General features: G+C 43.5%; 1 protein-coding gene across 1 annotated transcript; it reads right to left on the minus strand.

Moving 5' to 3' along the window:
- Positions 1–8,661: 8,661 nt before the first annotated feature.
- On the minus strand, positions 8,662–14,402 carry LOC118388809 (prolargin). Its single transcript, XM_035778290.2, has 7 exons — positions 14,240–14,402; positions 10,816–11,251; positions 10,512–10,697; positions 10,186–10,343; positions 9,725–9,921; positions 9,427–9,505; positions 8,662–9,258 (listed from the first exon to the last, which is right to left on the minus strand). The coding sequence occupies exons 2-7, from the start codon at positions 11,245–11,247 to the stop codon at positions 9,168–9,170; spliced, it is 1,143 nt and encodes a 380-aa protein (XP_035634183.1). The 5' UTR covers positions 11,248–11,251; positions 14,240–14,402; the 3' UTR covers positions 8,662–9,167.
- Between the last annotated feature and the right edge of the window lie 1,502 nt (positions 14,403–15,904).

A 15,904-nucleotide genomic window follows, 5' to 3' on the forward strand; every position in this document is an offset into this window, starting at 1 on the left:
CACAGCATCATCGGACTGAGCTTGTTGTCATTGCATGCAATCCTCCTCCCTCTTGTGGTACCCTTCCTGCAGGCTCATCCTGACTTGACCCTCCAGCATGACAATGCTACCAGCCAAATTTCTCGTTCTGTGCATGATTTTCTGGAAGACAGGAATGTCAGTGTTCTGCCATGGCCAGTGAAGAGCCCGGATCTCAATCCCATTGAGAGCGTCTGGGACCTGTTGGATCAGAGGGTGAGGGCTGTGGCCATTCCCCCCAGAAATGTCTAGGAACTTGCAGGTGCCTTGGTGGAAGAGTGGGGTAACATCTCACAGCAAGAACTGGCAAATCTGGAGCAGTATATGAGGAGGGAATGCACTGCAATACTTAATGCAGCTGGTAGCCACACCAGATACTGACTCTTACTTTGGATTTTGACTCCCCCTTTGTTCAGGGACACATTAGTCCATTCCTGTTAGTCACATGTCTGTGGAACTTGTTCAGTTTATGTCTCAGTTGTTGAATCTTGTTATGTTCATACAAATATTTACACATGTTAAGTTTGCTGAAAATAAATGCAGTTGACAGTGACAGGAAGTTGATTATTATTTACTATATAAGTGACTGCAAAATGACACAATACATTATTTCCAATTCATTTCTTTTGTGCACAAAAAAATCTGAAACTCAACCAAAACTAATTTCAAATGCATCCAACAAATGTGTAGAGTCATAAGCTTAATGTAGTCAATGCTTGCTATGAATTTGGGACCAGGTACTTAAAGGGAAACCACTAGACACTATTTTGGTGTTTCTCCAGTTACACTACATCATTTTGAGTGATGAGGGTGTTTCAGACATAATTATGCACTATAGTTGGGAGAGTTGAGCCTGCTGTCGAGCTAAAAATGAATGTCATGTTTTGTTGCAATAATTATGGCTTTTGCATTTCGCTGATTGCATGATCACGCTATTACACGAGTAGATATGGTTATCCTTGTTCAATAGAGCCATTGGACTTCTGCCAGGATCTGCCAGGATATTGCAGCATATCTAGGTTGACTCATTTCCCCGGGCTTTGTAAAGAGTACATGCAACCTGACGGGGGCCATACTTTCTTGTATCACCCTAGAAGGCAGACTTTTCAAAACAAGGGGGTGGTGCAAGTTTACAGATTCACAGGAGCTATGTTCCCGTGCATTGTCTATCCGAGACTGCTATATAATGAGGTACAATTGCTGCTTCTAATTATTCCTCTTTCCAAGAAGAGCTGGATGACGAAACATTTGTTTTATGTTAATTTACATTGGAACATACAGCCCAATTTATTTGAGCCTGAATACACTGAATAGGTGTTGAGACAACGAGAAAATAATTGTGAGACCAGCAAGAAGCGGCGGCAGCCTAGACCAGCTGGACCAGGACTCAGAAAGGTAAATGACAAACGAGTAAGTTGTTTTGCTGTAAGTAGCTAGATCGAATTCGGCCATAACGGGGCTTACTAGAACCACTACAAGCCAAGCTAGCCAAGTTTAGCTAGCTATCTAGCTGTTTTGTTTGCTATACCTAAAATGTACTGCAGTCTAATTGTTATAGCTAGCTAGCTAGCTAACTAGCCTAGCTAGCCTCAGCGCCTCTCATTATGAGCAAATCTGGAGAAATGTTTTGATGATGGCGGCCGAGAGTAAAGGAATGACTTTGGCTTGATGACTCACATAAATCTTGGAGTAACTATACCTGTGTGTTGTAATTAACTATCTAACATATCGAGAGACTGAATTTTTTTTCCATTGCTCCTTGCAAAACAGCTCGAGCTCAGTGAGGTTGGATGGAGAGCATTTGTGAACAGCAGTTTTCAGTTCTTTCCACAGATTCTCGATTGGATTCAGGTCTGGATATACCTGGATATACCTGGATATTTCGGAAAAGCCGACACGACTCCATTTTGTTGCTTCCAGCCTACAGACAGAAACTAAAACAGGAAGCTCCCACACTCAGGTCTGTTCAACGCTGGTCCGACCAATCTGATTCCACGCTTCAAGACTGCTTTGATCACGTGGATTGGGATATGTTCAACATTGCATCCAACAACAACATTGATGAACACGCTGATTCGGTGAGCGAGTTCATTAGAAAGTGCATCGGCGATGTCGTACCCATAGCAACTATTAAAACATTCCCAAACCAGAAACAGTGGATTGATGGCAGCATTCGCACGAAACTGAAAGTGCGAACCACTGCTTTTAACCAGGGCAAGGTGACCGGAAACATGACCGAATACAAACAGTGTAGCTATTCTCTCCGCAAGGCAGTCAAACAAGCTAAGCGTCAGTATGGAGACACAGTAGAGTTGCAATTCAACGGTTCAGACACAAGAGGTATGTGGCAGAGTCTACAGTCAATCACGGATTACAAAAAGAAAACCAGCCCCGTTGCGGACCAGGATGTCTTGCTCCCAGACAGACTAAATAACTTATTTTCTCGCTTTGAGGACAATACAGTGCCACTGACACGGCCCGCTACCAAAACCTGTGGACTCTCCTTCACTGCAGCCGACGTGAGTAAAACATTTAAACGTGTTAACCCTCGCAGGGCTGGAGGCCCAGACGGCATCCCCAGCCGCGTCCTCAGAGCATGCACAGACCAGCTGGCTGGTGTGTTTACGGACATATTCAATCAATTCTTATCCCAGTCTGCTGTCCCCACATGCTTCAAGAGGGCAACGATTGTTCCTTGCGTGGTAATTTCCTATATTACTAAGTGAAAGGAGAGTTTACAAACCACACATAAGTCAGAGTTATACTTTAAACTCGATATTTTAATAATATGAGCTTCACCATAGCCCTTTGACTCTCAGATCAATCCAGTGTCTATAAATGAATTCTGAGAGTGTCAACATAATGGCAACTGAGATCTTTTATAGCAAAGACCAATGGCATATATTGTCATTTATAGATAGTCCCATCTCAAATACCTCCCTCCTGGATAAACTCCAGGAGAGTAGTGAGCCTCTAGGTCATATACTAAATCAAGATAAGTTTTGACATCAGCGGGGACATACAATGGTTCCAGACACTGCCATACCCCCCCAATGGACAAAGTAGGGAGTGACTGGTGTACAGACATTATGGTTTAACAGATACCCTCACATATGAAGACAATCCTGACCTCTCCCCTCTCTGGGCCCCAAGTGACCTTTCCCTGGAGAAGAAAGCGGAAAATGCAACTGCCAACAGTATTATCCAAAAGAAGACATTCCAATGACAAATATCTCACATAAGCATTATTATGTAAATAAAACATCTTATTTATCAATGTTACCTAACTAATTCTGATTCTGCTTTGACATCCTGTTCCCAAGAAGCTAAAGTAACTGAGCTAAACGACTCAGCACTCACTTCCGTCATCATGAAGTGCTTTGAGAGACTAGTCAAGGACCATGTCACCTCCACCCTACCTGACACCCTAGACACACTCCAATTTTCTTATGTCCCAAATAGCTCCACAGATGACGCAATCACAACCACACTGCACACTGCCCTAACCCATATGGACAAGAGGAATACATATGTGAGAATGTTGTTAATCGACTAGGGCTCAGCATTTAACACCATATTACCCTCCAAACTCGTCATCAAGCTTGAGACCCTGGTTCTCGACCCCACTCTGTGCAACTGGGTACTGGACTTCCTGACGGGCCGCCCTCAGGTGGTGAGGGTAGGTAACAACATCTCCACCCCGCTGATCCTCAACACTGGGGTCCCACAAGGGTGCGTTCTGAGCCCTCTCCTGTACTCCATGTTCACCCACGACTGCGTGGTCATGCACGCCTCTAACTCAATCATCAAGTTTGCGAACGACACTACAGTGGTAGGCTTGACTACCAACAACGACGAGACGGCCTACAGGGAGGAGGTGAGCGCCCTCGGAGTGTGGTGTCAGGAAAATAACCTCACACTCAAAGTCAACAAAACAAAGGAGATGATCGTGGACTTCAGGAAACAGCAGAGGGAGCACCCCCCTATCCACATCGACGGGACAGTAGTAGAGAGGGTAGTACGTTTTAAGTTCCTCGGCGTACACATCACGGACAAACTGAATTGGTCCACCCACACAGACAGCATTGTGAAGAAGGTGCAGCAGCGCCTCTTCAACCTCAGCTGCCAGGAATAGAATCCCTGCCAGGAACAGAAGACTGTTGCGAGCATTTCTTTTTTACACTGAACAATAGTGGGCAAGTATCTGCTCTTGTATGTAGTGTGAGAAGTGACTAGAGGAAGCACAACCCTCTGGCTGATGTTTTCCTGTGAATTAATAGATGGATGGATGGATGAGCCATGAGTGTCTCATTCCAATGCTTATATGCTCTTAAGGCACTATTTATAGCTGTTAAATTGACTTGATTTTTTTTATGTAGTTGTGCCTGCAGGACATTATGTGGCTCGTTTGCCTTTTGTTCAACTACTGAAGTGCATTCTGGTACGCTTTCATTCTATCACAACAATGTATTTTAAATACAAATGTTACATTTTGGGGATTTTGAAAAGTGCTTTATGAATGGAATACAGTTATTAAATAATGAGCCTTTAGTCCGTGTCTTTCAAATGAGTGATCTACAAATGTCATATTTTACACTTGTTCTGTGTTAAAACATTGTTAAAACAATGTTTCAACCCAAATGTAAACCATTACTATATGGCAAAAGAGCATGGTGTATGTGTGCCTTCACCTAAGATAGCCGAAGTGTGTCAGTGAATGTGAATATCTATTGATTAGCTCTGGCACTGTCTGATAGACAGATCTGTGTTAATACCACTTAAGTGGTTTCTTTAACACTTTTTTGGTTACTACATGATTCCAAATGTTTTAGCGCATCGTGTTGTTGTCTTCACTATTATTCTACAATGTAGAAAATAGTAAAAATAAAGAAAAACCCTTGAATGAGTAGGTCTGTTCAAACTTTTGACTGGTACTGTATGTATGGAGCTTAATGTATTTACACATGTTTTCAAGAACTGGTGACAAATATATTTTTCAAATTATTGCATAGATTGTAATGGCCACCTATGATGTGTGTAAAATACTTTTGTTGTTGTTTTGTTACACTGATTATAATGATTATAATTGTACTGATTATAATGAGATAAAGCTATTTGCCAGCTATGTGTGGCGCCGTGTTTGTTGACAATTATACAAAGCATTATGGGTGTCACGTAAACATCTGTCAGACCAAAGATGTTGTAATGAGGTGAAGGAATGGTTCACTTATCTTTCAAGTAATCCTACGGAAGTGAATGAAGGGAAGTGAATGATCGTAGACGACACACCCTCTTCAACGTGCGTACTGCAAACAGACTAAACTCCTATTGTCTCCTCTTATTGTCTTTGGTAGACGCGAAAAAACAAACATGGCGGTGTGCACAAACTACCCATCGTTGGATTACTTTTGATTTATAGAAAGTTTTTGACTCAATTATTTCGATCAATTTTGAGCTCACCCACGATGTGATGAATTATAAACAGTAATTGCTATTAGCTAACTCATATTGTGGTGTCTGTCCGCCTGAGGGCTTGTGTTGCCTCGGATCTTTCCTCAGTTAGCACAATGACTAATGTAGTCTATATTTTCCGGTATGAATGTTTGTGTATGTTGTCACTACTACTGTGAATGTCTGAACATTTTATCCAGAAATAAACTGGTGACATTCAGCACATAACTTTGTAAGGAATGTGTTTGTGAAAAATGTTTCTGTGAAAAGAAACAGTGTGCCTAGCTCAAGTGCTGACTGGTGCGTAAATCGAAACGGGATGCACCGGTTTGAGCGTAAGCTGCAGGGACCACTGTAGAATGATCTCACCCATTTGTAGGTATGTGTGAGAAGGTTAAAAGTAGGTGTAGCTGCATTCCACTTCGTAATTCCATGATCAGAACTTTATGATCAGAATACGAAAGCTGCATGAACTATCAAGTCTAGGCACGTTTTGTTTATGCATGTGATGTCAGAATGTACTCACTGTTCCAAGATATAATAGTTACGCAGCAGGACAGTTAACATGTGCTGCCCTCAAACCTGTGCTGCCTGCTAATTATCTAAAGGATTTGTTTCAATTTGTCAATGTCAAATTATTTTCTGGCAAGTTTTATTTTATGTTTTCAAGTATTGGTGACAAACCATGCATTCCGATTCTTGCATAGATTGTAATGGACACATGATGTGTGTAAGATACTTTTTCAAAAGGTTGTACTGATTAAGATGAGCTGAAGATAAGCTAAATGCTACCTATGTGTGGCGCCATGTTTGTTGACATAATACAATGCATTCTGGTTGTAACTTAGAGTGCAACTATCGTTTCTCGGGTTTGTCAGCTCAGACCCCCCCCATTCCAGGGGTTTTATTTGTATTTAGCTTACAAACTGTGTTTGTCCCCAAATTATTGATAAATTCAACATCATAGTAAAGTTTCCTGCATCATATCCCTCCATGATACCTTCCCCCATTTCTACCCCCCATGGACTCAAAATGAAATTCCTCCCACAAACTGGTTAAAATGGTTTCACCCATATCTGGCAACCCTGTTTAGCTTTCGCATAAGGGTTAGACTAGGCAGTAGGCTTTTATTTGAAGTGTTAACATTTTTTGTGCATTGTGATTTGTCAAAAACTGTAAACGACTTTTCAAGTCATGTGCTCCGGTTCCTGTTTACACTGTTACAAGTACATCGAAGATTTGCAATATGCTGAAAGTGGCCAAACTAAGTATACATTTTCAGGCAATGGGCGGAGCCATCTTTGACTTTGTTTATTTGCGTTTTATAGTGAATGGCATTCTGGGATTAGGACATTTTCGCTTGTCAAATATAAACAAACATGGCTCCCATCATAAAGAATGTAGCTGCTGTTAGCTTAGCTGACATGCATCACTTTTCGAAACAAAATGACATTTCTCCCTGATTCTCACCAGAGATGTGGTATATGTTGTAAACAAGTCTAGCTGTTAGGTCGCTAACTTATATTTTGTTTATTTGCCAGCGCAACCTGATATTTAGACTGGTTTATGGAATGAGTTTGGCTTTGCAATAAAAAAAAAGAATGTCGCACACTCATCTCTTACTTTGTGGATGTATTACCAACGGTTCGGCTCAATAGCCTCCATCCCTTTGTAAAATCCACAAGCAAGGAGAGAAGAGAACACAACTCTCTTTTTCATTGCACAGTTGTTCTTCCATCAGTAAGTACCTCCCTTTGAGGGTGTGCGGGTCTTTCAATTATCTTTCAGTGATGTAATACATGTCCTAACCATAAGAGGTCAGCATTACAGTGTTTATTTGAGCGAGTTTTGGTCCCCCTGGATAAAAGGTCCAAGGCCCCACCGTGTACTTGTACCCTGTTGCAGCTGGGAGAGATTGAAATCTTCTGATTAGAACTCTCTCGGTCAGTTTTGCAGAACCCAGATAGATTCAGACTCCTGGACTATAAAAGCATGTTGGTTCCACTGTATTTGACAGTGTCACTGCAACATGGAAACGAAGGTGCACGTCTTAGTGACACCGTCAACTGAAGTGTAAACCAACACTTTCATGCATTTACCGTAATGTCTCCCTCTAACTCAACAAGTCTTCCTCTCAGAACCGCTTTCCCTCTGTAGACTGTTTAAGCCCTAAGTTTCCTGGAGTGAACGAAATGTTTACAGTAACTTCTGCTGATCATGTTATTTCCAGGACTCCTGCTGGATCATCTAGCAATTTCTTGACATTTAATAGAATGTTATATAACGTGGCAAAATATTATGCCAATGACACAACAAGAGAGAAGAAAAGTAGTCTCTACTTCTGACTGTTGAGTAAAAAAATAAATGGTGTGAGTTCATTTCATTTTCGCTGGCGTGTCTTAAGGAATGTCATCTATTGCGTACATTATGTGGACCGGTGTGTGTCTATGCTTACCGTTTGTGAAAGGTTTTTGTGGTGGTTTACATTTGCAAACTTATAGAAATTATATTTTTTCTCCTTTCCTTGTAATGTAGTCTGACCTACGTTTCAGGTAAGCAGGGATGGGCATGAAGCCCTCAATTTCGGCAGTCATTTTGACTGCACCCTTTTCAGCACAATGAATGGTCCGGTATGAATGTAAAACTTTTATGATACACATATGCATCGTCAACAAGGACTCACCCTTCCTTCCAATGTTTATTTGCTGATGTAAACTGAACCTCTCATGACTGCGTATGCGTGTTCTTCTCAAAATAGCTCTTTCTAAAAGATCAACTGTGTCATCGTCTTGTGTATGTGTGTGTGTGTGCGTGCGCGCCTGTATGTTTACATATTCTGTACATACCGTATGGTTCGACAGACAGACAGGCGGATATGGAGATAATAATCTACATCATATGGCAGGAATGGGTCTGCTAGGAACAGGGATCACAGGGATTATAGCAGGGGTGTCCAATTTTGCACACCTGATTCTACTTTTTTAGCTGCTCATCAAGACCTTAACTAGCAGAACCAGGAACTCAGATGGATAGGAAGGATGTGAATAGGAAAGGATGCATGATTTAACTGAATCAGGAACTCATAAGGATAGGAATGATGTGGATAGGAAAGGATGCATGATTTAACTGAATCAGGAACTCATAAGGATAGGAATGATGTGGATAGGAAAGGATACATGATTTGGCAAAGAGCAGATTTGATTTATTTTATTTGTACACAACTGCTTTATACAAGAAACAAGGATATAATTTTATATTTTTTTATAAACAAAGTACCTCAAAAACACAGATTCCCCAAGGGCATTTTAAACTACATGGTAGTAACTGCAGATACATCCATGCTTCAAAGATGTAGTCAATGCGACGGCTTGGTTCTTAGTTTTATAAATATTTGTTTAGACGAGTGAAATATTCCTGAAGTTGTCAAAGCCGTACAGCTAGCATTTCACTCAGGTTATTTGGCACCATTTCACCCATCTGAAATAGTCGTGTGTGTGTGTGTGTGTGCGTCTGTGAGTGTATGTGCGTGTGACTGCGTATGGGCAAGCATGTCTGTTTGTGTCCGTGCGTGGCCTTGCGTACATCTGCGTAGGTTTGCTGCCGTTTGCTGACTGTGTCTGAGTGCGCGTGTGTGCATGTATGTGTGTGTTTGTGTATGTGTATGCGCCCGGAAGCAGCCCCTGACTCCAGGCCTGGTTCTAGACAACGATGGACTTGAGGTGTCTGAAACACATGATGACATCTAGAGGGACAGGAGGACTCAGGTGGTTCCCATCCAGACGCAGGTACCTGGTGGGTGTCAATTAATCAATGAATCAATCAATCAAGCAAGCAAGCAAACAATCAAGCAATGAATTGATCGATCAATCATTCAATCAAAAAATCTAAGACACAATTAATCAATCAATCAGTCAACCATGCCTATTGTGTTATGTACTGTATATGAAGTTTTATTACCTGAGCCTGGGCATCAGAGCTTCATCAGTCAGACTCTCAGAGGACAGACTAAATGGACACAGCTGGGTCCCATTAATACCTGACACACGCACACACATACACAAACAAGTTACTCACTCTCAATGCTGCTGTGGTTACGTTAGCTACTTGTGGTTGTACTGCCATTGTGTGTTACTCACTCGCGATGCTGTTATGATTGTGATGTGTTTGGAGTCATGATATGTGTCGTGTTACTCACTCTCTGAGGTGTCGATGTCATGTTTACGGACCTATTACAGTCTTATATTAGGCTACTCACTCTCGATGCTGTTGTGGTTGAGGTGCAAGTGCTCCAGCTGGGGGTTGAACAGGGGGACGGAGGTGAGCTGGTTGTGGGCCAGGTGAAGGTCTAGCAGAGTGGATACGTTGAACACAGCCTTAGGGACTCCCTTATCACTCAGCTGGTTGTAGTTGAGCCTCACAAACGCCAGGTTGGAGAAGCCTTGGAAGTAGTCCCTGTATGGAGAAAACAAGCGGGTTTGTTAAGAGGGTTCTTACTTTAGCACGCTCATGTCTTATCCACATTGTTGAAAACAACGTTTGTATTCCAGGTGCATCGGGGATAGAGAGTTGAGCACAATGTCATTGATGATTTGTTGTATCTCACACCAACGTTCTCGGTCAATAGATCATGCGTGTGTGCGTATGTGTGAGCGCGTGTGTGTGTGTGCATACGCGCTTGCATGCTTGCCTCGTGCTCCCGTGCCTGAGTGTGCTTACTTAGGGATGTTGTCAATGTTGTTCCTGTCCAGGAATAGCTGTGCGATGCCGTTGGGGATGTTAGCTGGCATCTTCTTCAGGATGTTGTGGGCCAAGTTCAGCTGAACCAGGTTCTTCAGGTCTTTAAAAGTGTTCTTCCCCATGTCACTGTCACTCAACTAAACACAACCGAGAATACAGAAAGTGTGGGAGTGTGTGTTTATATGATTTATGTATGTGTGTTTCTACGTGCATGCACTCGCATGTGTGTGTTTGCACATTTGTGAGTGTGATTGATTGATTGCACATGTGTGCTTGTGCTTGCTTGCATGGATGTGTGTGGGTACCTTGTTGTGGTGCAGGTCGAGCAGAGCGAGGTGCTCCATCTTGCCGAAGGCTCCAGATGGGATCTTGGAGATCTGGTTGTGGCTGAGTCTGAGCTGCTCCAACCCAGCTGGCAGGTCATCAGGAACCTCCTTCAGTTGGTTCCTCTCCATGTAGAGAAACAACAGACCAGGTACCTTCTCAAACACCTGAGAAAGACAGACGGACAGACAGACATATAGAGCAAAAAAATATATGAGTGAATATAACTGAATACATGACTAAATTAATCAAATACTAAAGAAATAAATCAAATAAAGCTCTCACCTGCTTGTCCACTTTTTTGATGCGGTTGTTGGCCATGTTGACCCATCTCAGCTCTGTGGCATTGTTGAAGGGTTCCGCCGTTACCTCGGAGATGTAGTTGTTCTGCAGGTACAGGTATTGTACTCTGGACGGGATCACAGGGACCGTACGGAGGTTCCGGTTCTCGCAATAGAGGGCATTGGGGAAGGAAGGGGGGCAGAAACACTCCCGGGGACAGTCAGAGAACATGGAAGGGGGGCCAACAACGGGAGGGGGGAAATCTGTGGGCTCCTGGGGTTCTGGTTCCTTAGGTGGCGGGGCAGGCTTGAAGGAGGGGCGCTTGCTGGGCTTTGGAGGCTTAGGAGGTTTCTTAGGCCGTGGTCTCTGTAAAAACACTGTCCCCATCAGGAGACAGAGCACCAGGGCAGTGTAGAGTCCCACACCTGTCTTCATTGTCCTGGATGGAAAGAGCGGATGAGGAGGAGAGAAAGAGGGGATGGAGGAGATATATATGTATACTGTATGTAAGAAAATGTAAAACTAAAGGGGTAAGAAAATAGTTATACCACATTTGACATTTGGTAAAGCACCAGATTTCAGGAGACAATCCTTTATGCAGTATGACTGTGCATCTACCGGTAGGTCTTCTAAGTTACGAAGGCATCATTATGCCCTAAATGTTATCAAGTGGTGGATTGCTTGCTAGCAACCACTACAGTCATATTTTCCTCTAGCCTTTTGCAGGGACTTTGTAAGCAGCTTATATAAAGGTTGAGTTGAGTGAAGTGACCTGTGCAGGCGAAGGACACAGACATGGTTCTCATTCATATCTGGGTAAAGCATTAGCTTTTCCTTTACGGCTGTTCAAAATAAGAGGGAGAAGGAGAGAGAGGATGGGTGAGAGAAAGAGAGAAAGAGAGAAAGGTGGGGATAGCGAGAGGTATAGAGAGGAGAGATAGGAGTTAAAGAGGGATGGAAGGGAAAGGAGAGTGGATGAGAGAAGGAGAGAGAGGGGTACAGAGAGAGAAGTTGGAGAGGGGGGGGGGAGAGGGATAAGGGAGTGAGAGGGCGAGAGAGAATGGGGAGGGAGAGAGGATGAGATGGGGTTAAGTTAGAGAGTGGGAGTGACAGAGGGAGGTATCGAGGGAGCTGAAGGATAAAGCCTCCATTGTGTGTGTTGGTCCAGAGAGAGTTTCTTCCTAACGAGGGGGAACAGAGAGGGCTGTATGGGAAGGGCTGTAGCTCCAGAGCGGCTGGAGTTCTGAGACGGGCGGAGGGTTGGTTGTCTAACAGCATAGAGAGACCCTCACTAGGAATCTCCATAAACATCTCTTTCTCTCTCTCTCTTTATTTCTCTCCCCCCTCTGTCTTTTTCTTACTTCTCTTTAGCAGTCGAACACCTAGAAGCCCACTGCAGATCAGAGGAAAACAGTCGTGGGTTATTCGTTTGTAGCTATTGACCGAGTCCTCAGGATAAATATGGTTACTGTGACTCTGATCCAGGCATTTTTATGTCAAGCTTTCTATTGCCTACTGGCAAAAAGACAAGGTGTTGTGGGTCAGCATCTTACAACAGTGTGGGATTGACTGTGTGTTTCTATGCTTTCTTTATCGTGAGAAAGCCTTCTGGCCAGTTCGATAAATATATGAGAATATCATGAGTCATTAGACAACTATTCCCCCAGCCTAAGTATGTCCAGGCCAGGATAAACATCTCTGAACTTCCATTCCTTTCAAACTAATCGTGCTCTCTCGCAAGGCCACTCAGGCCAGAGTGGGATTTCACTTTTCTTCTGTCAGTAGTCCAGAACCCCAACAGCCGTCATCAAGATGTCAGGACTTCAGTATAGAGTTAGGGATGTTGTTCGACAACGAGAGAGAGGACAGTCTATACCATAGTCACAGCTAAGCTGCGAGTGAGGGTTGTATAAATCAACAAGAGATATATGTTGAGACAACACTCCAATACTCAGGGATCAGCACACCTGGGTCACCAACTGTGTTAGAGTTATCCACTTGCTCCTTGTTCATCCAGGAAAGATTATAAGAATCCTTCAACGATATGAACTTTTCCATTGTTGATTTAATTGAGTCACTATGAAATATCTCGGAAACACTTTTACAGCAGGGTTGGAAACTCTATGGAGACGAGATCTAAAGACGAGTCAGAAATGGGACTGGTAACACGTCAACGTTGCTGGGCTTTGACTCGCCGAAAGCGTTTTATAGTTTTGTTTTCTGACCACAACAACCCTGTATGATTTATCTCCATGCCAAGGCTGTGATGCCCCATTTGGAAAATACTGAGAAAGACAGAGCAGGGGCTGCAGACAAGCAAAGGAACAACATTGGACTGCCTGCACTGTTAAAACTACATGAGATGGCAGGCAGATGTATAGCCCGGCTGTCTAAACTTCTGGGTGCCCCATTATTTTTCAGGAAATCTTGCCAACTGTCAAATAAAAAACTGTCAGTTCTTTTGGCAGAATGACGTAGATGCTTTATAGAAAGTATTAGACAGCAAATATATGTTGTTCGAACCACATTGTTCCATTTTCACAATGTTCCCCATGCAGCCTGGATTCTTGTCAATAATGAATTCCATTGACAAAGTTTTTTTGTTGTGTAAAAAAACAGAGATCCAATCCAACCAAACCAGACCAGACCACAGCCCATTATGAAGGAATAAATGTTCCTGAGAATGTGTCTGGAGATTTCAGAAAGCTTTTTCTCTGTTTTCGAAGACTTGATAAAGACTGATAAACAAAACTCTGCATATAATTGTGACCTGCCAATCCTAGAAGCTACATGTATACTTTGTCTAGACATGTGACATGTGGCAGAACAGACAGTTGCACAGAGAGACAGACATACGTCTTGACAGACACCAGGACAGTTGTCAAGCCCTATGTAAAGCATAGAGTTGTAGAGGATAGAGTGATACAGTCTCGCCTGCTCCGGCCAAACACAGCACAGCAGTGTTTTCATAAGCCAGACTGTGAAAAGGATCAACTCTGCTTTCTGTTCATTAGCCACCCAGTACAACGCTTCCATCAACTTGAAATAGGAAATCAACATGATTAGCTGAACAAAGGTGAAATGGATAGGTGTGCTTTGTGAGAGAACTTTAGCCGAAGCAACAAGCATTTCAGAAGCAACAAGCGTTCTACAACAAGCTCTCTCTCTGGGAAGAGTTTTCAGTACCGCTCTCATTCCGCACCTCTATAGAAACACACACTGCCAGGCTCTGTTCACGTCCGCCTCTCTGCCAAGACATGCACGCACGTACACACGTACACACACACTCCTCGTCCCCACATACACCTCACATATTCTGAGAGACACACACTCTCTCCTGGCCTCACTTTGTTTACATTCTGTTATCAACCGTGTCACATCTATAAGCGCCCCCCCTAGAGAAAAGAAACAACAAACATTGTCTTACCTGCCAATGGTACCTGCCCTCTTTTATCAAATCGAGTTTTCTGTCTCTCTGCTTTTTGTCTCTCCCACCCTTCTCTTACGCCTCCCTCTCTCTCCCCCTCTCTCCCTCCTCTCCTTCTCAGTGGACAAGCCTCCTATTGGGTTGGTTCCCTGGCTATCTTTCCCTCTGAAGGTCATAGTGTTTCCCCCTCTCCTCCACTCCCTCCCTCTCTCCAATCCTCTCGTCTACTCTCTCTCCCTCCTTCCCTCTCTCTCTGACCCTCCACAGCACATTTAATCTCCACTCCTATCCTGTTGAAGGAGGATGTATTCTCACCAGACTCTGTGTGTGTGTGTGTGTGTGTGTGTGTGTGTGTGTGTGTGTGTGTGTGTGTGTGTGTGTGTGTGTGTGTGTGTGTGTGTGTGTGTGTGTGTGTGTGTGTGTGTGTGTGTGTGTGTGTGTGTGTGTGTGTGTGTGTGTGTGTGTGTGTGTGTACTTGAGACCTGTGCATGTGGTGGGTGGGGGAGTGGACAGGTGTCTGTGATAATATAAAAATTAGTTCTGACCCCCATAAAAGCCCTCTCCCATTTGGTCTCTCTCCCAGTATCCTTTATATAATGTATCAGCATACTGCTTTCTCATGTGTCTTCCATTAGAGTTCTCTCTGCCGATTGTGGTATGTTCGTTCCTATGTACTTGTGTAGCGTTCTGGATCATTCCCAAATGGCACACACACACACACACACAAACACACACACGGGGTGGCAGGTAGCCTAGTGGTTAGAGCATTGGGCCAGTAACCAAAAGGTTTCTAGATTGAATCCCTGAGCTGTCAAGGTAAAAATCTGCTGTTCTGCCTCCGAACAAGGCAGTTAACTCACTGTTTCTAGGATATCATTGTAAATAAGAATGTGTTCTTAACTGACTTGTCTAATATTTTGTCCAGGATTTTTTTTACTCTGTGTCTGGGAAACCGCCCCACTGAGTCCTGTGATTCTGCATCAACACACAGGAAGACAGAAGCAGCACATGTATTACTTATTGAGTGCTGTGTGTTACGCTGAGTACTGTTAAGCTTTGTATTATGTGAGGGAGTTTATTGCACAGAGCAGCTGTGTGGTTAGTGCAATGGGGAGTCGTATTAAGTGTGTGTGTGTTCATGTGCGTGCAGTCATGCGTATATGTGTATCAGGCTGAGGTTATAGACACGTTAACAGTACATTCCTGCAGAATGAGCAGCATGCAGCTCAGGGTAATGAGGAGAACACATGTGGAGAACTGTTTCACACACCCCTTCCTCTCCCTCACTGTCTCACTCCCAGGCTCCCTTGCTCAATCCATCTCACCCCTTCCTCTCCCTCACACTCTTATGCCTCAGCTTCTCCCTCTCTCTTACTCCCTCCCTTTTCCTCCTTTCTTTCACCCCTCCATTTCAAATCAAATCAAATGTATTTATATAGCCCTTCGTACATCAGCTGATGTCTCAAAGTGCTGTGCAGAAACGCAGCCTAAAACCCCAAACATCATGCAATGCAGGTGTAGAAGCACGGTGGCTAGGAAAAACTCCCTACAAAGGCCAAAACCTAGGAAGAAACCTAGAGAGGAACCAGGCTATGAGGGGTGGCCAGTCCTCTTCTGGCTGTGCCGGGCGGAGATTTTAACAGAACATGGACAAGATGTTAAAAT

The sequence above is a fragment of the Oncorhynchus keta genome, chromosome 10 (genome assembly GCF_023373465.1).
Source record: "Oncorhynchus keta strain PuntledgeMale-10-30-2019 chromosome 10, Oket_V2, whole genome shotgun sequence".
In the NCBI taxonomy this organism is placed as follows: domain Eukaryota; kingdom Metazoa; phylum Chordata; class Actinopteri; order Salmoniformes; family Salmonidae; genus Oncorhynchus; species Oncorhynchus keta.